Source organism: Pomacea canaliculata, linkage group LG4 (assembly GCF_003073045.1).
Source record: "Pomacea canaliculata isolate SZHN2017 linkage group LG4, ASM307304v1, whole genome shotgun sequence".
Classification (NCBI taxonomy): Eukaryota; Metazoa; Mollusca; class Gastropoda; order Architaenioglossa; family Ampullariidae; genus Pomacea; species Pomacea canaliculata.
Genome location: NC_037593.1, coordinates 21,412,136 through 21,434,726, shown reverse-complemented (window position 1 = coordinate 21,434,726; position 22,591 = coordinate 21,412,136). Strand labels below are relative to the sequence as shown.

Sequence of the window (22,591 nt, the reverse complement as noted above, 5' to 3'; positions counted from 1 at the left end):
TACGCTTACTACTGCCTACTGCGCTAATTCCCGTACCTACTGCATCTGCCACCCCGACTCTAGTTTCCCGTCCCTCCATAAGTCGCGCCCTGTCAGTCGTTAAACGGACAGAAGGCTTCCCCCACTGTCCGTGTTACTGAGCACGTCCTACCTATAATTACTACACCACGCTTCGGCTTGTTGTTCTGCCCTTAACCAGGCTGGTCATGACGACAATGACCCGCAGCGTGTATGAGCATTTACTGTTAGTTTTAAGGTTACAGCACATTTTTTTATTTTATCTTTTTAATTTTGAAATTGTGTAGGCACCATTCTGTGTCAGTCACAGCGTACCCTGCTCCTAGCAATAGTAGGGCAGGTCAGCAAGGACATCGTGGACAGTACCCGTGGGTCGTCATGTTGTGAGTGATGGAGGCTTCTTGTGCGGCGCGGCACCATCTGGATTTACGTCACATTTTTCTAACTGCAGGCTACACTGCGTTCATTGTGACTATCCCCGTTTTAAAACAACATGTTGATTAGAAAAAATGTAAAAATTGCATAAAAACTTAAATATTGAACTAATGTTATGAGGACACCGCTTGTTAAGGAGAAAAGAACCGAAATTAGAATTGTAAAAATACTGTGACACACATAAACACATTGTGAACAGTTGTTGACGAAAACAACTTCACGGGGAGGTGAACACCTCAGTGCTGGAGGTCATTGCCGGCAAGTGGGAGTCTGATGTCAGTAAAGGGTACCCTGGGGAGCAGCGTGTGGGGGTTGCTGCGGGGCGCATCCACGTCAACTACAGCACGGAAGGTAGCATCACCTCCCCCTTGCAATTCACTGTTTACAAACATTATGAGGAGACTGTTGATACACAACATGATGGTGTAGTCTGAAATCACTTTGCATTGATTATCTACTTTTGTAAATGTCGTGTTTAATCATGCTGTGTTTATTTTTTAATATAATAATGTACACCTATATAATTTTCACACATTCACTTTATTTTAAACCACCAGTCACCATGCTTATCTCCATTTCTCCTCCACCAACTTCCGGACTCTAATGTTTTAGTAAAAGGGAAAAACAAACCATAGAGACTGAGGTAAATATCTTGATTGTGAATGGACTAGTATGCATGTGTTAATCATGATTCGTTGAGTTTAAAGAACTTGTTGTGTTTTAACATTTCTGATAATTGATGTTTCTTACACACATCACTAAAAGTTGTTAGATGCAAATACTGACTTGTCTCATCCCCTTGTGTGAAGTGTCATGCCTACCACGCGGATAAACTGTAGGAATAACAAAGCATGCTGTAGGAGCTGACACGTGGTACGTTTAAAAACCAGCTTTGTGGCGGTGCCAAGTGCACGTGCGCGGTACCATAGTTACCAGAGGTCCGTCTGTGCCAGCAGTCATCCCCATTCTAACTAAAAGACATAAGGACTCGTGTCTTAGTATTACCGACATCTTTCTATGGGAATTTCACGTGTAGGTGTATGCGTGCAAGTTCAAATGTGTCTTTTTATGAATATTATGTTTATATATAGGTATGTATATGTACACTTATGTTCGTTTGTCTATGTAGAATTTCTGACTTGTAAGACAATAAGACTGATTAATAATTTCTCTTCAACTGCAAAAGAAAAGTTTTTTTGATTAAGATTATAGACGCACGAAACGACATCGCCGTTCTGAACTGAGCCAGTCTCTAGAGCCACCAGAGCTAGTGATGAAAGTATTGTCATCCTACTTGCTGATGCTGCACCCTTCCAGAGCAGGGTTATAGTGCAAGCTGGGGAGACACCCATAGTAAGTCTCGACCTTATATCGAAGATAATTTACATCATTATAGGCTACATATGATCACAACTTGAAATGTCAACTTCAATTTTTTTTGTGATCTCACTTTGTTAACAACATGTGTAAACTTGTCTCCGTTGTTTCTGTTAATTATTATATTACTTGTGCTTCGTTCACAAAATGAGAGAGAGATAGATGGGAATGTTGCAATTTGTCAAACTATTAAGAGGAGAGTTTCTATTCATCATTATTTGTCATTGTCGACATTGCAGCATCCAACAGGGACAGAAAGGGAGTTTTGGTTAATTCTTCCAGTCATCTACTGACGATCACAAATAAGATGTATGGTGGCTTGTTATGAACAGGAGAAACATTTGTCGAAGTTGGCGCCATTATCGCTGATTAAAAACATCATCTGGTCACACATTTCTTATCAGGTTCTTCCTTGACGAAACATTTTAAGAAATGAAGATATGTTCATTGTCATATTGTCACTGCTAACCACAAGGATGCTCACTGCTTTCATTTTTCACTAAAATGCTTTCAGCGCCACTGCTCCGGACTCCTCTGTACTGACGTGTGCGATGCTGACTGTCTTTGACGCACCACACGTGCGCTCAGCTCTCTCAGCTTCCTCGCGAAACACCCACTCTCTACACTTACCTGTTGGGACCGTGTGTGCCATAGCAATCAACTGAAAGACAAAGATTCTTGTTCTGTGAGTAAAGCGTGCTTCGCTGTAGCTGATTAGTTATCTTCGTAAGTCAAAAAAATGAGTTTTTTAAAATTATTTATCTGCTATTGTATACACAGCTTCGTGATCAGACTACATTATTGTTACAAAATTCGTATACCGAATAATATAAGTACTCTCCTATGCAGCACTCAGTCGCACACAAGTACATTACTTTGGATGTTATTCCACAGAATAGTGTGTAAGTGTTGTAACAGAGTTACTACACAGTGGCACGGGAGCAGTATCTGGCTGTTGTACATTACCAGGGGGACTCTGGGGGTCACTTTTCTGAACCTGGGACATGCGATGCAGATGAGAGACACACCATCATCGGCGTCGTCAGCTATGGCGTGGGACCAACAGGATGTGGAGACCTCGGGACACTTCGGGGTTATATGCTTCGGGTTCAATTCTACCTTGACGGATCAAGACACTTATTCCTTTCTTTGATGTAAGTTGCTTTGAGTTGTATTGTACAAAACACTAATGAAGTCGATCCTGCGCAATAATGGAAAGAAATCAACAAATGCAGACGGACAGACGACAGAGGCCGGCAGCCTGGCCGGACACGAAAGGAGAAAATCAACTGAAATACTGACTGGTGGCCAGGATTTCACATGACAATTGCGTGCGTGAGTGTCATGATGATGATGTGATGATCGAATGATGATTGATTAATTGGTTGATGGCGATTGATTATTGATTAATGATTGTTTGATTATTGATAATGATAATGGTGATGATTGATTGATGATTAATTGATGATTAATTGATGATTTACTGATGATTGATTGAGTGATGATGACGCTGATGATGTATGGATGAAGATGAATAGATGATAGATTGGATGATTGATGATGGATTGATCGATGATTATTGGTGATAAATTGATAATTATTAATAATGATGATAATGACGACTGATAATTGAGTCTTTGATGATGATGATGATGATGATGATGATGATGATGATGATGATGATGATGATGATGATGATGATGATGATGATGATGATGATGATGATGATGATGATGATTGATGATATTGTTAGTATTCACCTACTTAGTTGTGAGTAAGAGAGAAAAAGAAATACTCTGCATTCAAGCTGTAAAGTGATCCTGCTTTGTGGGAAATTGCAGATTAGCTTTGATGTGTATGTTGTTTTTATACCTTCTTTTTATATTGTAGCTCGTGAGTATTCAATTGTGCACGCTTCTAAAACCTTAAGTATACTTTCAAATGTTTTTCTTTTCATTCAATATGACTTTATGAAGTTGCGTGTGTGTATGTATACCTGCATGCACTCGCGACATTACGCTTGCTACCTACGAGATAAATAGTGGAACAATGATTTCATGGTCGTCGTCCTGTGATAAACATCATCCTACTGCCACATCACAACACAGTGTCTACAGTGACAGGAAGTAAATACATCAGTGTCTGAGTACAACCATGGGAACATGACTGCAACAGCTAGTATAGTGTCATCTCACACAGTTGATGTCTGTAACACAGTCAGCCTCGTGAAAGTCTCCACAACTCGAGACAAAAATTAGTTTGTTAAGAAAGTAACAACAGTCTGTTGTCCGTCACACTACGTACCATCACAGTGACACTGTTACATCCACACAGCATGTCGGCCACATCCCATAATACCTTCCAAACATGTAACATATCGTCAACATCTTACTCCTCAGGTAGCATGCACATCTCAGTACCTGGCCTGCTACCTGTCTGTGTGCGCCATCCACACAGTAAACTAGGGACCTAGGATGCTACTGTTTGTATGTTCGTATCTTGAAAACTTGGGTATGTACCCCTATTTGGGGAAATAGCATCTCGCATAGAGCTGCAAACTGTTACATAAGCAAACATTTGCGCCCCTAGTCTGTAATCATACTCTTGGAAAATGTTGTGCACTTCATCATCAACAGTAGCTTTCTTTCTTTCTTTCTTTCTTTCTTTCTTTCTTTCTTTCTTTCTTTCTTTCTTTCTTTCTTTCTTTCTTTCTTTCTTTCTTTCTTTCTTTCTTTCTTTCTTTCTTTCTTTCTTTCTTTCTTTCTTTCTTTTTCTTTCTTTCTTTCTTTCTACACACGAGGACAGGACAGAGGGAGGACGTCCATTGTCAGTATGTGACTGTCTTTGTGGGAGGGAGGACAGCATGTGGGAGTCTGATGAGGAGCCAAGATTGGGGCAGGAGTGTGGACAGACAAGATTTCAGTACACTAGTGGTTGGGGGGGGGAGTTTTTATAGAATCCACAGCATAGAGTCGACAGCTTGTAGTCTGTTGTAGCTTTGACTGGCAGTCAGTAAGAGTGGAGAAGTGATGTGTCATCTTCACATCTTTTGCGAGTCCGTGAAACGAGACGAGCAGCTGAGTTGTGGACTTTCTGAAGCTTGTCAATGAGGTTCTGTGGACAGACAGCAAGAGAGCTGAGTAGTCTAGTTTAGACACAACAAATGAGCAGATGAGAGCTTGGTGGTTGAGATGCACAGAGTATGGAGATAAGAGGTAACCTCCCGGAGCTCATAGTATGCAGAGCGACAGATGTGAGAAACACGTTCATCAAGAGACACGTCAGCAGACATTATGTAACCTCGGTCACGTGTTGAAGTAACAAAAGGAACATTGGCATCTCCCATCTGAACAGAGAGAGGCATGAAAAGATAAAAGCTTCTGTTTTCTTTCCGTCATTTAGTTTTAACTTGTTGTAGTTCATCCATAGTCTAATATCAGAAATGCTCCGATGCTCTGGGGAGCAGTGTGTGCATGAAAAGGAGGAGAACAGGTATACAGCTGAGTGTAGTCAGCATAGTCAGTGGGATAATCCAGCAAGGGAAGGGATGGACTGGAAGACAAAATGTAGCAGTTGCAGAGAGGAACATCCAGCACACAGGAGCCTGCTATACCACAACCTCACATCAAACTAGGTTTGATGAAGAACTTTGTGAAAGACAGGAACCAGACTTCGCCAACTTTCCGAGACCTGAATGAAACATTCCCTCGACTCAGCTCATCAAAGATTAAAGAGAGAGTTTTGTGGGGCCTTCGATTAGAGAGCTCATCAAAGATGACCGATTTAACAACTTGCTGGAGGTTGATGGGAAGCAAGCATGGACTGATGTTCGCCTAGTGTCTACAAACTTTCTCAGGAAAGTTACGGCCGAAACTACAAGGAACTGGTAAAAGACATCATGATGCAGTATCAGAAACATGACCGCAATATGTCTTTAAATATTCACATCCTTCATTCCCATCTGGATTTCTATTCTGACAACTGTGTTAGTGATGAACACGGCGAACGTTTTCTTCAAGATATCGTAACAATGGACACAAAGATCCCAGTAAAAGTTGTCCACTACCATGCTGGCTGACTACTGATGATCTACAGCTGTATAAGAGACAGGCAACACAGTGTAAGGTGTACTCTATGACTGGACTTTGCACAGTTTGTACAGGTGTACACCACAGGTCAATGACTATTAGCATACATCTTGTGATATTCACAATCTTTATTGCAGATTACAAAAAACCTAAGTACAGTTTGCATTTTGACCGCCATATCAGTGTTGAGGACATAAAAGTTATAAGAAATGACTAATTTTATTTCACTAACATGACTTTTATAAACATTTGCTGACCAGTGTTATTATACAGACCTGTGTTACTCGAGAACTTCTCACCTGTTTACTTTTACATCTAATTTAATGGAACTGATTCCCAAATTCCAACGTTTACCTCGTAACAACGTATCCTCTAAGGAGCCATACAGAAGTCTTTTGTCATCAGCAAATCCTCAGCAAGAGATCCCTTGTCCTCTCTGTCCCTGATCATGCAATGGCATGTGAGTTTTCACTATTGTAGTCTGGCGGTAGGTACCGATGTCTGTATACAGAATCAATCATCACCACAACTCATTCATCGCAAGTGCCATCACGTGATAAGCTCTACAGGCCGTCATCTTGGACTAGCCTGAGGTGACCTGGGGTCAGCCACTGTATCTGCTGCTAGGTGTGTGTGTGTGGGGGGGGGGAGAAAGAATGTGAGTGTGATAGAGAATTCTACTTTCGTTTCTCCAAACGACTTTAATGTAGTTAACCCATTCGCTGCTTACATGTTGAGTGCATTAAAATCTGTCATCAATATTGAGTCTTATTTAAAAACAGAAGGATAACATCAGATTGGAACACTGAAGCGTATAGTCCTGTAGTTTACAAGACAAGAGTTGTATTACGGGTATTTTTGATGCCAAGGAAAGTCTCCGTGTAAATAGGACAGAAGCAGGTTACAACAAAAATCCCGACTATTGGCAGGGTGCTATTCTGTGGGTACTTCACTCCCTCTATCCTCACAGTGTGTAGTCAGTTTTAGGGGGAATCACCTTCCCACCAAACCAGCCATCCAACCGACCAGGATGCTTCAGTGCTGGTACACAGCAAGGGCTCATCAGGGCTCATTCACATACCTGTCAGCCCACTCGCCTTCTCTCGTCTACTTTGAAGCAGTGGATGCGAAATATTTTACTGACTGATGGAGCTTGACGATTTTATATTTAACTTTGTATGTAGCAATCCTTACAGAATGTCTGCAGCCAATTAATGACACTAGTTGTGATAGTAGTATTTGAGTCTAAGAAAAAAGTTTGAATGTTTGCTGTATGTCTTTGTCTTCTTAAATATCATAAATATATTACGATACTCCAGAGTGAAAATATGGAGAATAGTAAATAAAACGCTTTTATGTATTTTTTTAGCAAACATAAATATATTTACTGGATATTTCAGCAGGTAAGCTGAAAAGTTGAATCCAGAAATACCGGAGATTGCATTTGAGAGGATTTAATGCTATAATATTTCACTGTAATATTAGTTAAGCACACAGTGACAGTGAAGAGGTTAACCTACCTGTAGGGAGGGAATTCAAGTCCCGGTGCATTCAGGGAACAGTCCACAGACCTCACCTGACAGTCCCTTAGTCAGGATACAACTGTGAGTGAGTGAGTGACTCAGTGATTTCCTCTGTCAGTGCACCACTGGGGTAAGTTTGCCACCCTGACCATTGTACCCAGACTGCTTTGTACACAGAAGGTAGTTGTTTGTAGGATCGGTTGCTCAGTCAATGTATTTTATAATTATACAAAATACTAATCAGGTCACCGCAGATTTCGTTGATTAAATGATTGATAGGCAGGTTGTTGAACCCTTTTTATTGGTACACGGACTTTTCGCCGCCGGACGTTTCGGCGCGCGGCACTTCATTTCGGCATTTCACGCGGGACCTTTAGCCGAAGTCAAGTGTGGGACGCCCCTTAGCTCACACATTTCTCTCGCCATTGTATCAATGTTTTTTCTCAAAGCTGTTGCGCATAATCTGTAGTGATGTGCTAATTGCGGACGGTAAACAATCCTCCCGGTCTTCCTGTAGGTCTGTTCACTCAGACAGCGTGTCTCTCAATGCTACCCAGCGGTGTCGGTCCATGTTCACCGGACCGAGTCGCCTTTCTGACAGACTCCATGTTGACTTACGTAAACAACCCGAAATTCCTTTACACGTCATGTGATGCAATATAATGAGTTGCGTGATCTAGTCACGTGACTTTCAAGATGGTCTCTCAACCGTTGTAACACAAGTAAGGGGAGGAAAAAAGCGAAGAAGAGTAGGAAAGGACAAAGAATGGCGAGACAGAGACATTAGAGATAGAGTGACAGAGATTCGCCAAACAAAATTTAAGAAGAGACACAAAGAAGACGAAATGTCACGTGACAGATAAACATCGCATTTCTTTATGAGTCCTAACCTCCTCCACCCGACAAGTGGGTGTCTATAGGTGGTCCTAGCTTCCAAAAGCAAGTAAATCCGCTTAACCCCTTGGCTGCTACAATTAAAGCTGAGAGAAAGAATTTAGAGTTAAACCATATTACATACTTTTATAAACCTTTCATCGCCCATCACAAATACAAGCTAATTTGTGAGTAAAGGTTAAAAGAAATTATCTCAGGCATGAGCCAAATAATCATAGCCAGGAAAACACATTCAGTGCTTCTTTTGTGGAAAGGAGTATTTATGACGGTGCTGACAATTGCAGGTATGTGTTCTTCTGTCTGCTGATATTTGATGTCTTTTATTCTATTATTTATTTCATGTAGTAAATACATTTATACAGTTGTATATACCTATTTAATATTCCTGGTTTAGTGCAGGTTTGTTAGAATGTAAACTCTTTGACAACAGTTTTTGTGAAAATCATTCATCCAACATATTTTATCGGCAAAATGGAACTATTCCTGGGTTTTAGCCGACAGTCACGGACCACCGATGACTTGCGCTCGAAAGTGTTGCTCCGCCTGTCCGTCGTCCTTCTCGCCCGACCTGCCAACCTCGTCAGGGAACGACGACTGCCGGCAACACGGAGTCGAGTCTGTCCCAGTCAGGCACACACGTGGTGTCTCCACGACTGCAATGCCACGTATGTACAGCCTTTGAACAAACACAACCTTTATGCAAAGTTCTCCAGTCTTTGGAGTGCGGCCGAACCCAGCAGAAGTTCTCTTCTCTTGACAACGACGACTTCTGGCCTTGGTGTCGAATGTCCTCTCACAGGTAGTGCCAGTCCTCTCACAGGTAGTGCCAGTCCTCTCACAGGTAGTGTCAGTCCTCTCACAGGTAGTGTCAGTCCTCTCACAGGTAGTGCCAGTCCTCTCACAGGTAGTGTCAGTCCTCTCACAGGTAGTGCCAGTCGCTGGTCTCGCTTGGCCGACTGTAACCACTTAAGGCTGTCTTCCAAGTATAACACGTCAGCGCTCCTACCTCCCACACCACCTGTACACTGGCACATACACTAACCCTTTCTTGACTAAAGGCCCTCGGGCTTGTCGACAAGCCACCTACACACTAATTACACGATGATTACTGCCTCATTAAGCTACCACGTGACACTGTGTTTGTAGAACATTTTGATGTTTCAGTATTTCTCCTAAAGCGTGAAATGTCGACAGCACATGTTTAACAAGTTGTATTTAAGGCTGTCCGCCTGGCTGACAGTGAAGGGGTTAAGTTTCATTAATTGTGGGAATCCAATAGTCGCTTGTAAAGCAATCTTAGTGTCGAAAAGTCTATTCAAGGCTCAGATGAAACTTTGTATCTTGTCTGCAAACCTGGGCGCGGGGCTGACTGAAGTTTGTGTCTTTCCACACGCGAGCTCTGACAAAGGTAAGTTACCTGAGTGTATTGTAGTGTATTGTAGTGTTTGTAGTGTTTGTAGTGTATTGTAGTGTATTGTAGTGTTTGTAGTGTTTGTAGTGTTTGTAGTGTATTGTAGTGTATTGTAGTGTTTGTAGTGTATTGTAGTGTATTGTAGTGTTTGTAGTGTTTGTAGTGTTTGTAGTGTATTGTAGTGTATTGTAGTGTTTGTAGTGTTTGTAGTGTATTGTAGTGTATTGTAGTGTTTGTAGTGTTTGTAGTGTATTGTAGTGTATTGTAGTGTATTGTAGTGTTTGTAGTGTGTGTATTGTAGTGTATTGTAGTGTTTGTAGTGTTTGTAGTGTATTGTAGTGTTTGTAGTGTTTGTAGTGTATTGTAGTGTATTGTAGTGTTTGTAGTGTTTGTAGTGTATTGTAGTGTATTGTAGTGTTTGTAGTGTTTGTAGTGTATTGTAGTGTATTGTAGTGTTTGTAGTGTTTGTAGTGTATTGTAGTGTATTGTAGTGTTTGTAGTGTTTGTATGTGTATGTATTGTAGTGTTTGTAGTGTTTGTAGTGTATTGTAGTGTATTGTAGTGTTTGTAGTGTATTGTAGTGTATTGTAGTGTATTGTAGTGTTTGTAGTGTTTGTAGTGTTTGTAGTGTATTGAAGTGTATTGTAGTGTATTGTAGTGTATTTGTAGTGTATTGTAGTGTTTGTAGTGTTTGTAGTGTATTGTAGTGTTTGTAGTGTTTGTAGTGTTTGTAGTGTTTGTAGTGTATTGTAGTGTATTGTAGTGTTTGTAGTGTATTGTATTGTAGTGTTTGTAGTGTATTGTAGTGTTTGTAGTGTGTTTGTAGTGTTTGTAGTGTATTGTAGTGTATTGTAGTGTTTGTAGTGTATTGTAGTGTTTGTAGTGTTTGTAGTGTATTGTAGTGTATTGTAGTGTTTGTAGTGTTTGTAGTGTATTGTAGTGTATTGTAGTGTATTGTAGTGTATTGTAGTGTTTGTAGTGTGTAGTGTTTGTAGTGTTTGTAGTGTTTGTAGTGTATTGTAGTGTATTGTAGTGTTTGTAGTGTTTGTATTGTAGTGTTTGTAGTGTATTGTAGTGTTTGTAGTGTATGTAGTGTATTGTAGTGTTTGTAGTGTGTATTGTAGTGTTTGTATTGTAGTGTTTGTAGTGTATGTAGTGTATTGTAGTGTTTGTAGTGTATGTAGTGTATTGTAGTGTTTGTAGTGTATTGTAGTGTTTGTAGTGTTTTGTAGTGTATTGTAGTGTATTGTAGTGTTTGTAGTGTATGTTGTAGTGTATTGTAGTGTTTGTAGTGTTTGTAGTGTATTGTAGTGTTTGTAGTGTATTGTAGTGTTGTAGTGTTTGTAGTGTTTGTAGTGTATTGTAGTGTTTGTAGTGTTTGTAGTGTATTGTAGTGTATTGTAGTGTATTGTAGTGTATTGTAGTGTTTGTAGTGTTTGTAGTGTTTGTAGTGTATTGTAGTGTTTGTAGTGTATTGTAGTGTTTGTAGTGTTTGTAGTGTATTGTAGTGTATTGTAGTGTATTGTAGTGTTTGTAGTGTATTGTAGTTGTAGTGTTTGTAGTGTTTGTAGTGTATTGTAGTGTATTGTAGTTGTAGTGTATTTAGTGTTTGTAGTGTATTGTAGTGTTGTAGTGTTTGTAGTGTATTGTAGTGTTTGTAGTGTATTGTAGTGTTTGTAGTGTATTGTAGTGTTTGTAGTGTATGTAGTGTATTGTAGTGTTTGTAGTGTATGTAGTGTATTGTAGTGTTTGTAGTGTATGTAGTGTATTGTAGTGTTTGTAGTGTATTGTAGTGTTTGTAGTGTATTGTAGTGTTTGTAGTGTTTGTAGTGTATTGTAGTGTTTGTAGTGTATTGTAGTGTATGTAGTGTATTGTAGTGTTTGTAGTGTATTGTAGTGTTTGCTAAGCAGAAAGTACTGGCTGCCGTTAGATGGAGAAACTGTTTCTCAACTTGGCCTCTTTAGTTTTTTTAAATCCGTAGACTGCTTACAGCAAATTAAAGTTTAGTATATAGCGAAAGTTATTGTGGTCCCTTCTGTCAAAGATGAGAAAACTACAAAAACAGAAAAATGTTGAGTAAAGTATGACAGTGAACCTCTCAATGGCTCAGTGGCTATAACCTTTGTCCATTTTCTCTGCCTGCGTGATGCCCACTTCCTAGCTAGACCCCTCGAGGGTGTGGGATAGAACGAGAGTATGAGGTGACTACGGTTGCCTTCCATCTGCTGTCATGGGAGATACGATGGGGAGTGGGGAATACACTACTGAGGGGAGTTTCGATGGGGACATGAAAGGTATGGACAACCTCCGTCTATGTTACATGTTCTGTAGTGCTGATAGCAGCGCCCTCTACACTGTCGCTAGTCACATGTATTTATAATTGGACGCGTTGTGTAATGTCTGTTTACCAAAGGTTTGCTTTAAAGGTAAACAACAACATCAGACAAACATGGACACACTGGACAAGGTTTAGTCGACACTTGACCAGAAGAATAACATTTATAGTAGGCTGTAATGTGTTACCGCTTCTCACTTGGAGGTGGTGTGTGTAACTACGACACCTCTTTTCTGTGTGTGTGTGTGCCTGTTTATCTGTTATTCCCGCTGTTCATCTGTACTATTATCAGTATGCGTGTCGCTGTCTCATCACGTGGCTGCAGACTGCGGGTGTTTTCTGTGCCGGGTGCCTGCTGTGTCTTGACAACCTCATACCCTGCTCCAGTGCGCTCACGTATCGCAGCTGAAAAGAATTGCAAGACAGCTTTGTTCCCCGACGAACACATGAAGTGATATTACGAAACACCCCGCTGTCTTGCCACCATCGTGTTTCCCTTCTGTACCTGTCCCCACCCGTTACTCACCTCAGGTACATGTACAGTATATTGTTTGCACGTTGCTGGTGTGTGTGTGTCACAGCGTGTGTCGTGCCTTCAGTCGTAACTCAACCACGACACACATCTGTCTGGTGTGACACCAGCTCATCGGCCTTTATTCTCACGGTAGTTGGGCTGACAGCACTGTGTGTGAGTGTGTGAGGTGTGTATGAGAGAGCTGTGTATGACGTATGTGTGCGAGGTTATGAGGTATGTGTGAGGAGTGTTTGTGAGTGTGTGTGAGGTGTCGTGCGCATACTAGAGTCTATGACTGTGACGTAACTACTAGGCTGGGAGAAGGCTGGCCTGACTAGCCCGAGGGGAAAGGGGTCTTTTTAGCTGGCTCGCTCCACCCGGCTTTCACCCTCACACACACTCGCCCGCCCGTACGCACGTCCGCACCCGTCCTGACTAGCAGTCACACCCGCGTGCGCAAACACTCAACTGACAAGACAGTGTACACGTAAAAGATTATAATTAAACAAAAGCAAATTAGGTTGACATGAAGACACTTAAACAACAATGAATTTAGGAGATGGTTTGATGTTACGTATCTGCACGTATCTGCACATAGGTCCGGACACGCGGTCCGTCCCTGACCCACAATTCACAGTCTTGAAATAATATCGTGCTGATAGTCCCACTCGACTACTTCGCTTGTTGCTTCCTGGAGATGGGTGTAGCTGGCTGCGTACATCTGGTCTCCTAGACGATTTCTTATCACTGTCCCACCCAGTTGCCCCAGGCAATGGATGCAGCGACGATGCTCGTAGTAGAGCTGACTTCTGGACTGAAAGTCGTTGTTCCCTGAAGATGGGTGCAGCTGCCTGCATGCACCTGGTCTTCCAGACTTCTTGTCACTGTCCCACCACAATTGCCCCAGGCACTGGGTGCAGCGACGATTCTCGCAGTATAGATGACTGTAGGCTGTTCTGTAGATGACCACAACTGGACCGGTCGCACGGTGGGGTCTGCCAACCGCTGCCTCGCAAGTCTTGCTGCCGGACACAGTTAACTCCCTCACTTGTCGTTGGGAGAATCAATCCTTGGTTACAGCGCACACTCTCCTCTCTACTCCACCAGATCACAAGTGCCAGCAGGTAGTGAGTGATACGTTCTGACTGAACGGGCTTCCCTATTTCAGACCTGCTGCCTGCGACTGACAATCACTCAGAGACTACGTCTCTGCTGGAACACGTGGGAAAAAGCCTCGACTACACTTCGGTTCTAGCTTATATACTACCGGGCCACGTGGCCCCTTTCAATTCTATCGAACTAGTTCTGACGCTATCGAACCCTGACTAGAGGGACTACACCCCATCGCGCTATACTCGGGGTACCCATCATCTATCCACCGCTCAACTTCCCACGGTCGGCCACACCAACCTCCGACTGTCGCGACGCTAAGTCTAGCTCCCCTATTCGGCACCGGTGTCCAGTCGGTGGTAAAGAAAACAAACGCTGTTCTCACGGCCGAGTGTACTGGCCTTTCCATTAGCACACGTGAATTAACGTACCTGTGAAGTGATGCCTGCGGCCCTCATTTCGTAAGCTGCCTTGATTCCCAGGCTCAGCTAACACAAAGGGAGATAACATCTTTACCCCTATTGTCCACTCAGCCGGGTATCCCCTCAGGGTACCAACTGTCCCTCTTTAATGTTTCTATTACTAGTCCGACCCTGTTTTCTGGCCTTGAACCAGGCTGGTTCATGACAATGACCAACAGAAAGATTGTCGGTGATAATATGCAACCCTGTCTTACGCCGGTCTTCATTACGAAAGATTCGGTGAGCTTGCCCTTGTCAGTTAAAACTAAAAGAGGAAAAAGCCAAATTTTTATTTTTGTTTTTCAAAAGGGAGAGCCAGAGATTACCCTTGACTGCCTGTCTCTGTTCAGGTGGGCGATGCCAATGTTCCTTTTGTTACGTCCGCACGTAGGTGAGGTTACATAATGTCTGCTCACATGTCTCTTGATGAGCTTGTTTCTCACAATGTCGAGCTGCATACTATGAGCTCTGCCATGCTCTGTCCATCTCAAACACCAACATTCTCATCTGCTCATTTGACTAGTGCGACTCTCTTCATGCTGGCTGTCCACGGTACCTCACTGATAAGCTTCAGCAAGTCCAGAACTCACCTGTATGTACCTCCCTGTCCACTGGCTTCATCTTTCATTTATCATTACTGGTCTGCTCATGATGCTACTTGTTATAAGTTGCCATCATCCTCATCCTCCTCCTCCTCATCATCATCCTCATCATCACCACTATTATTTATTTTTTCTATGTCTGCTAATCTTGTGCGTTCATCTGTTTGCGAAAGTATGTCAAGTCCCTCGAGCTTGTCTTTGTCAGTGTGTCAGTGTGACAGTCTGTCAGTGTGGCAGTGTGACAGTGTGACAGTGTGGCAGTGTGTCAGTGTGTCAGTGTGACAGTGTGTCAGTGTGTCAGTGTGGCAGTGTGGCAGTGTGTAGTGTCTCAGTGTCTCAGCGTGCAGTCATAGTATAAACATCGAAATCTTCCAGACATTATGAACAACACGGCGTTCAGTTTTACTGACCTGGGAGACGAGACAGTCCGCGCTCGTCCTCAACAGGGAAATCCTCCAACAGGTAGGAATGCATTCTTTATGTTATCGTCCAGAAAGACAAAACTATAACTCATAAACAGGCAAGTTTCGTAATTTTTCTTTATGAGAGTAAATACTTATTTACTTGTTTACGCGGCTTTCGTTAACACGTTTTATGTTGATGTTTGCACTGTGAGTAACATGCAGCAGTGAGTATTTGTAGTGAGTTGGCGACTGTGAGTTCTGACTTGACCACTGAGTCATACAGGTTCCTCGTTTGAAACTGCTGTTACTTTTGTAAAAAATACAAAACTCTGGTGCAGGTCCTTCCACCCAAAAGAGATCAGTCAGGACATTCATCAAAGGATTGACGTGGCGCCACCTACTCATTGCATGTCTAATCATCGCTCTCATCGCTGTGGTCATCGCTGTCTCTGTTTACTTTGGCAGTGAGTATTGTGCTGTTACTGTTTCTATCGGAATGCGCCACGAAAGTAAGGGTGTAGGGTTCAGTTCTTGTCTTCCTCACGATGTCTTCCTCTGAACATGAGGTTAAATAAGCGGGTGTGGCTGTTATTTGGCGGGTGCATGTCAGGGTGCTATATTCTGTGGTTGTCAGTCAGAACACTTTGAGACACGTGTAGGTTTTCCTTGTGTTCTTGCATATAGGGTCTCGGCTTGTCAACCAGCCCCCCTAGACCCTAATTGTTATTTCCCTTTTAAATGTACCACGTGACTATCCAGCCCTATTGTCTGTGTTTACAGAAAAAAGGAATACAGCAGAAGCTGAGAGTTGCTTCCCTTCACCTGGAGTCAGGCTGGACTACAGTCAGGGTAGGTGGCGACGCCATCGCACCTATAGGAGTAGATCGTTATAAGATGTGCAAAGTGTTTGTTAGCACCAAGTACTACAGCAAATCATGAGGGGCGACATCCATCGATATCTAGTGGCATTATATATCTTTTAGCTTTTAAAGTTCTTGAAACCAGCAGAATCATTTTGCTTCTTTTGTCAATAAGAACAGGTACCTGATACAAATCCTGTTTGATGTACGTGAAATACTATAATAAATTCTGAAAGGGAAAAATCAGATATATAGCATTGTTTTAGTGGAATTACATTACTGGAATGATGTTACCTCAGATGCCAACTTTGTGGCGTATGTTGTGCTGTTCTGGCCATGGTCGTCAGACATGAACAACTCAAGCAGTCAGGTGTACGACGAGAGAAAAATACAGGCTGACTACTTGGTGAGTGAGTTTGTGAGTCGGTGTTGTTTTCCACACTCAACGTGAGTTCAGTTATTCCTGTTGGTCCAATTTATCACTTTTTAATTCATTCTTTCTTTAAACTAATCCTTGAACTGACGGTGCTGTCAAACTGATTCTTGGTCAAATTTTATTTGAGGTGGGGTGGGGTAGGGGGTAACTGGTGTTTGACGCCGAGCCAACAGCTGAGACAATACCACAGGTCAGTCGGTGCTCTAAGCAGGAGCCACAAGCAGAGAACGAACAGAGTGTCCTGACCTGGGACACATTGCAGATGTTTATAAACCGTAAAGTGAGCATCTTTGAGTTCACGACTAACCCAGACATCGAGTCTGTATCCCAGCTTATTCAGGTGGTCGTAAAGGCCTGAATGGAGAACGTTCAATGTTCCTGCAATGTCTCGTGTGGTGTCACGTGGGATTGATTCGACCAATGCCTTTTGTACGATGTCATCAACCTCGTTGACCCTCCAAAAACCAGGAGGGTCACTGAGATGGAAATCACCATCACAGAGCTTGGTGAACCATGGTTGGCACTGATGTTGATGTCGATCACAAGCTTAACGCGCATCCTTCTTTGTCCAGAAGTAAAAACTGACGAAAAGGCACAGCTAGGGATCGATCTTCAACTTGTACAATCTCCAAATCTCAACCAAATCGCTCAGTTTTTGTTTTGGGAATGAAATGAGAACTGTCAGCAGCTAAATGACATACAGTGACATTGATGGTATTGACTAGTACTTCACAAAAGGAAGCAGGTAGTGCAATGACAGCCCATTATATATATATACAAACATGCTCCTGTTGGTAGATGATGTTGTGGCAAGGTTTGCATGCTGCTGTTGTCTTGTTTAATGTTTCGAACTTTGTGAGCCACAGGTGAAGAAGATCTTCCAGTCCAGCTCACGATCCTCTTGTATAACGTGTGTGGCGAAAGACATGGTGTAAGTCAAAACAAAATTTTAAAATTACAAAGATAATGAGTTTTATGATGAGCGTTCAAAGGTTTTGACAATTAATTTGGTAATTAGAAGGTGGTAGAAATAAAAAGGTTAAAATGAATGAATGTGGCTATTCTTAGAAAACCGTGTCACGAGAGTTGGCTGGCATGTTTTCTTATTCTTTACTTGAAATTTGTTTCTTTTCTTTTATCGCTCAATACTTCACTACTTTGATGACGGCTCTGCATGATACACAAGTTAACTAAAGTGTTTTTTTCATAATAGTCAGACAACTTTATGCAGACATGAAGATTTACAATTTGTGATGTGATGATGTGTGATAGTGCTGTAGTAGTGATGTAGTGATGCCGCACTGTGGTGGATACAAGAGCGAGGAGTGAGAGATTTGCAGTTTATAAAGGATAACAGACAAGAGCCTAAAGACTGAAGACCAGGAAAGATTATAGATTATTTTTCTAACATTTGTTTAGTGATAAACTGTTTTCAATTAAAATGTTGAATTTGATTGTGTTGATGCCTAGCTTCTGTCACATTGGTAACATCTTTTTTATAAGAAGGATCTGTTATTATTTACACATGCGTTGACGTTTCTAGCAAGTTCGGCGGAAACACACTACTTCTAGTGAACCTGAATGTCACCTGCGAGTCGATGACCGAGGGCGACATACAAAACGCCTACGAAGAAGGCTACTCACGCCTGCTGACGACACAGGACAAAAGCTGTGTCAGCAACATCAACCCGAAGACTTCTGTCAATAGCATTGGTGAGGACACAATCGCAGGACCCTCACCGATATCCAGTGAGTTGAAAAGTTTTGCGTTGTTGAGCGGAAACATTGTTTGACTCAGTAACGACAGCGACAACGACAACGACAACGACAACGACAACGGCAGACGTGTAATCGCATTTACTTGTTAGCTAATAAGGTTACAGCACATTTTTTTTTTAATTTTGAATTGTGTAGGCACCATCTGTGGTCAGTCACAGCTGTACCCTGCTCCTAAAATAGTAGGCGGTCAGCAGGTACATCGTGGACAGTACCCGTGGGTCGTCATGTTGTTGAGAGATGGAAGATTCTATTGCGGCGGCACCATCTGGGATTACGATCACATTCTAACTGCAGCTCACTGCGTTCCTGAGTAGCTATCCCCTTTTTTAAAACAAACATGTTGATTAGAAAAATATTTGAAATTGCATGAAAACTTAAATATTGAGACTAATGTTATGAGAACAGGCTTATTATTGGAGAAAAGAACGCGAATTACACTTTTTAAAATACTGTGAACACCATAAACACACTGTGAACAGGTTTCTGACGAACAACTTCACCGGGGAGGTGAACACCTCAGGGCTGGAGGTCATTGCCGGCAAGTGGGAGTCTGATGTCGATGGAGGGTACCCTGGGGAGCAGCGTGTGGGGGTCGCTGCGGGGCGCATCTACGTCAACTACAGCACGGAAGGTTGCATCACCATTCACCTTGCCATTCACTTTTTATAAACTTTATGAGGAGACTGTTGAGACACAGCATGATGGTGTAGTCTGAAATCATTTTGCATTGATTATCAGGTTTTGTAAATGCTACATCATGCTGTGTTTATTTTTTTACTATAGTAGTGTACGCCTATATAATTTTCACACATTCACTTCATTGTAAACCACCATTCACAATGCTTATCTCCATTTTTCCTCCACCCACTTCCGGACTCTAATGTTTTTAGTAAAAGGAAAAAACAAACCATAGAGACTGAGGTAAAATATCTTTGATTGTGAATGGACTAGTATGCATGTGTTAATCACTGATTCGTTGAGTTTAAAGAACTTGTTGTGTTTAACATTTCTGTAAATTGAATGTTTCTTACACACATCACTAAAAGTTGTTAGATGCAAATACTAATACTCTCATCCCCTTGTGTGAAGTGTGTCATGCCTACCACGCGGATAAACTGTAGGAATAACAAAGCATGACTGGTAGAGAGCTGACACGTGGTCACGTTTAAAACCAGCTTTGTGGGCGGTGCCAAGTGTCACGTGCGCGGTACCATAGTTACCAGAGGTCCGTGGTGCCAGCAGTCATCCCCATTCTAACTAAAAGACATAAGGACTCGTGGTCTTAGGTATTACCGACATCTTTCTAGGGGAATTTCACGTGTAGGTGTGCGTGCAAGTTAAATGTCGTTTTATGGATATATATGTTTATAAATTAGGTGTATATGTAACTATATGTTCGTTTGTATATGTATAACTTCTGTCCTAGAGTTTGCCTTGTAAGACAATAAAGACTGATTAATAATTTGTCTTCAACTGCAAAAGAAAAGTTTTTTTGATTAAATTTATAGACGTAATAAAAGACATCGCCATTCTGAAACTGAACCAGTCTCTAGAGCCCACCCAGCTAGTGATGAAAGTATGTCATCCTACTGCTGATGCCACCCTTCCAGAGCAGGGTATAGTCGCAGGCTGGGGGAACACCCATAGTAAGTCCTCGTACCTTATATCGAGATAATTTACATCATTATAGGCTACATATCGATCACAACTTGAAATGTCAACTTCAATTTTTTTTGTGATCTCACTTGTTACCAAAATGTGTAAAACTTGCTTCCGTTGTTTGCTGTTAATTATTAATTACTTGTGCTCGTTCACAAAATGAGAGAGAGATAGGATGCGAAATGTTTGCATTTGTCAAAACTATTAAATGGGAGAGGTTCTATTCAATCATTATTTGTCATTGTCGACATTGCAGCATCCACACAGAAGTGAGTTTTGGTTAATTATCTCCAGTCATCTACTGACGATCACAAATAAGATGTATGTGCTTGTTTATGAACAGGGGAAAACATTGTTGAAAGTTGGCGCCATTATCGCTGATTAAAAACATCATCTGTCCCACATTTCTTATCAGGTCCTTCCTTGATGAAACATTTTTAAGAACTGAAAGAATATGTTCATTGTCATATTTGTCACTCCTAACCACAATGGATGCTCACTTTCATTTTTCACAAAAATGTTTCAGCGCCAACTGCTCCGGACTCCCTGCTGAGTGTGCAGTTGACTGTCTTTGACCACCACACGTGCGCTCAGCTCCTCAGCTTCACTCGCAACACCCTCTACCACTTACCTGTTGGGACCGTGTGTGCCATAGGCAATCAACTGAAAGACAAAGATTCTTGTAATGTGAGTAAAGCATCGCGGCTTTAGCTGATGTTGAGTTTATCTTCGTAAGCAAATTATTTTATCTTGCTATGTATGACAGCTTCATGATCAGACTACATTATTGTTACAAACTTGTATATAATAATATAAGTACTCTTCCTATCGCAGACAGCACTCGGCACACAAGTCGATGACTTAGGATGTTATTCCATAGAACTGTAGGTGTGTAAGTGTTGTACAGTTACTACACAGTGGCAGGGAGCAGTATACCTGACCTGTTGTACATTTACCAGGGGGACTCTGGGGGTCCACTTTTCTGGAACTTGGGAACAGCTGCTGATGAGAGACACACCGTTATCGGCGTCGCCAGCCATATCATAGGACCAACAGGTTGTGAAGGCCTCGGACTTCCGGGAGTTTATGCTTCGGTTCAATTCTTCCTTGACTGGATCGAGGACACTATTACCTTTCTTTGATGTAATTGGTTGAGTTGTATTGTATACAAACACGTGATCCTGCGCACATAATGCAAAGAGATCAACAGATGCAGACGGACAGACGGACAGACGGCAGCCTGGCCAGGACACACGAAAAGGAGAAAATCAACTGAAATACTGACTGGCGGCCAGAGATTTATCACATGACAATTTGCGTGCGTGAGTATGTCATGATGATAAATGATGATTGATGATCGAATTGATGATTGATTATTGGTTGATGGGCGATTGATTATTGATTAATGATTGTTTGATTATTGATAATGATAATGGTGATGATGGATTGATGATTAATTGATGATTTACTGATGATTGATTGAGTGATGATGACGACGCTGATGATGTATGGATGAAGATGAATAGATGATAGATTGGATGATTGATAATGGATTGATCGATGATTATTGGTGATAAATTGATAATTATTAATAATGATGATAATGACGACTGATAATTAAGTCTTTGATGATGATGATGATGATGATGATGATGATGATGATGATGATGATGATGATGATGATGATGATGATGATGATGATGATGATGATGATGATGATGATGATGATGATGATGATGATGATGATTGTTAGAATTCACCTACTACTTAGTTGTGAGTAAGAGAGAAAAAGAAATACTCTGCATTCAAGCTGTAAAGTGATCCTGCTTTGTGGGAAATTGCAGATTAGCTTTGATGTGTATGTTGTTTTTATACCTTCTTTTTATCTTGTAGCTCGTGAGTATTCAATTGTGCACGCTTCTAAAACCTTAAGTATACTTTCAAATGTTTTTCTTTTCATTCAATATGACTTTATGAAGTTGCGTGTGTGTATGTATACCTGCATGCACTCGCGACATTACGCTTGCTACCTACGAGAAAAATAGTGGAACAATGATTTCATGGTCGTCGTCCTGTGATAAACATCATCCTACTGCCACATCACAACACAGTGTCTACAGTGACAGGAAGTAAATACATCAGTGTCTGAGGACAACCATGGGAACATGACTGCAACAGCTAGTATAGTGTCATCTCACACTGTTGATGTCTGTAACACAGTCAACCTCGTGAAACAGTCTCCACAACTCGAGAAAATAATGAGTTTGTTAAGAAAGTAACAACAGTCTGTTGTCTGTCACACTACGTACCATCACAGTGACATTGTTACATCCACACAACATGCCAGCCACATCCCATAATACCTTCCAAACATGTAACATATCGTCAACATCTTACTCCTCAGGTAGCATGCACATCTCAGTACCTGGCCTGCTACCTGTCTGTGTGCGCCATCCACACAGTAAACTAGGGACCTAGGGTGCTACTGTTTGTATGTTCGTATCTTGAACACGGAGGCAAACTCGGGTATGTACCCAGATTTTGGGAAACAGCATCTCGCATAGAGCTGTACACTGTTACATAAGCAAACATTTGCGCCCCTAGTCTGTAATCATACTCTTGGAAAATGTTGTGCACTTCATTATCAACAGAAACTTTCTTCCTTTCTTTCTTTCTTTCCTTCT

At 41.7% G+C, this 22,591-nt stretch overlaps 1 protein-coding gene across 3 annotated transcripts; it reads left to right on the top strand.

Annotated features, from left to right (window-relative positions):
* Nucleotides 1-7,476: 7,476 nt before the first annotated feature.
* Nucleotides 7,477-21,856, top strand: LOC112562404 (spaetzle-processing enzyme-like). 3 transcript variants are annotated; one of them, XM_025235656.1, is made up of 13 exons: nucleotides 7,477-7,571; nucleotides 8,830-9,000; nucleotides 15,145-15,231; nucleotides 15,512-15,637; nucleotides 15,954-16,022; nucleotides 16,333-16,439; nucleotides 17,336-17,400; nucleotides 18,013-18,218; nucleotides 18,384-18,558; nucleotides 18,728-18,879; nucleotides 19,757-19,894; nucleotides 20,434-20,594; nucleotides 20,867-21,856. In XM_025235656.1, exons 2-13 carry the CDS (start codon nucleotides 8,850-8,852, stop codon nucleotides 21,047-21,049), a joined length of 1,620 nt encoding a protein of 539 aa, XP_025091441.1. In that variant the 5' UTR covers nucleotides 7,477-7,571; nucleotides 8,830-8,849; the 3' UTR covers nucleotides 21,050-21,856. The 3 variants fall into 3 exon arrangements, with proteins under 3 accessions (XP_025091441.1, XP_025091439.1, XP_025091440.1); XM_025235654.1 differs by lacking the exon at nucleotides 7,477-7,571 and adding an exon at nucleotides 7,672-8,619; XM_025235655.1 differs by lacking the exons at nucleotides 7,477-7,571; nucleotides 8,830-9,000 and adding an exon at nucleotides 9,029-9,743.
* The last annotated feature ends 735 nt before the right edge of the window (nucleotides 21,857-22,591 follow it).

What these genes read in the sequence shown, in the direction of transcription:
- LOC112562404 (XM_025235654.1), top strand. Translation starts at nt 8,535, where the DNA reads ATGAGCCAAATAATCATAGCCAGGAAAACACATTCAGTGCTTCTTTTG. An exon ending in CTCCACGACTGCAATGCCAC is followed by an intron (nt 9,001 to 15,144) that starts GTATGTACAGCC and finishes GAAATCTTCCAG; the next exon opens with ACATTATGAACAACACGGCG. An exon ending in AGGCTGGGGGAACACCCATA is followed by an intron (nt 19,895 to 20,433) that starts GTAAGTCCTCGT and finishes AAAATGTTTCAG; the next exon opens with CGCCAACTGCTCCGGACTCC.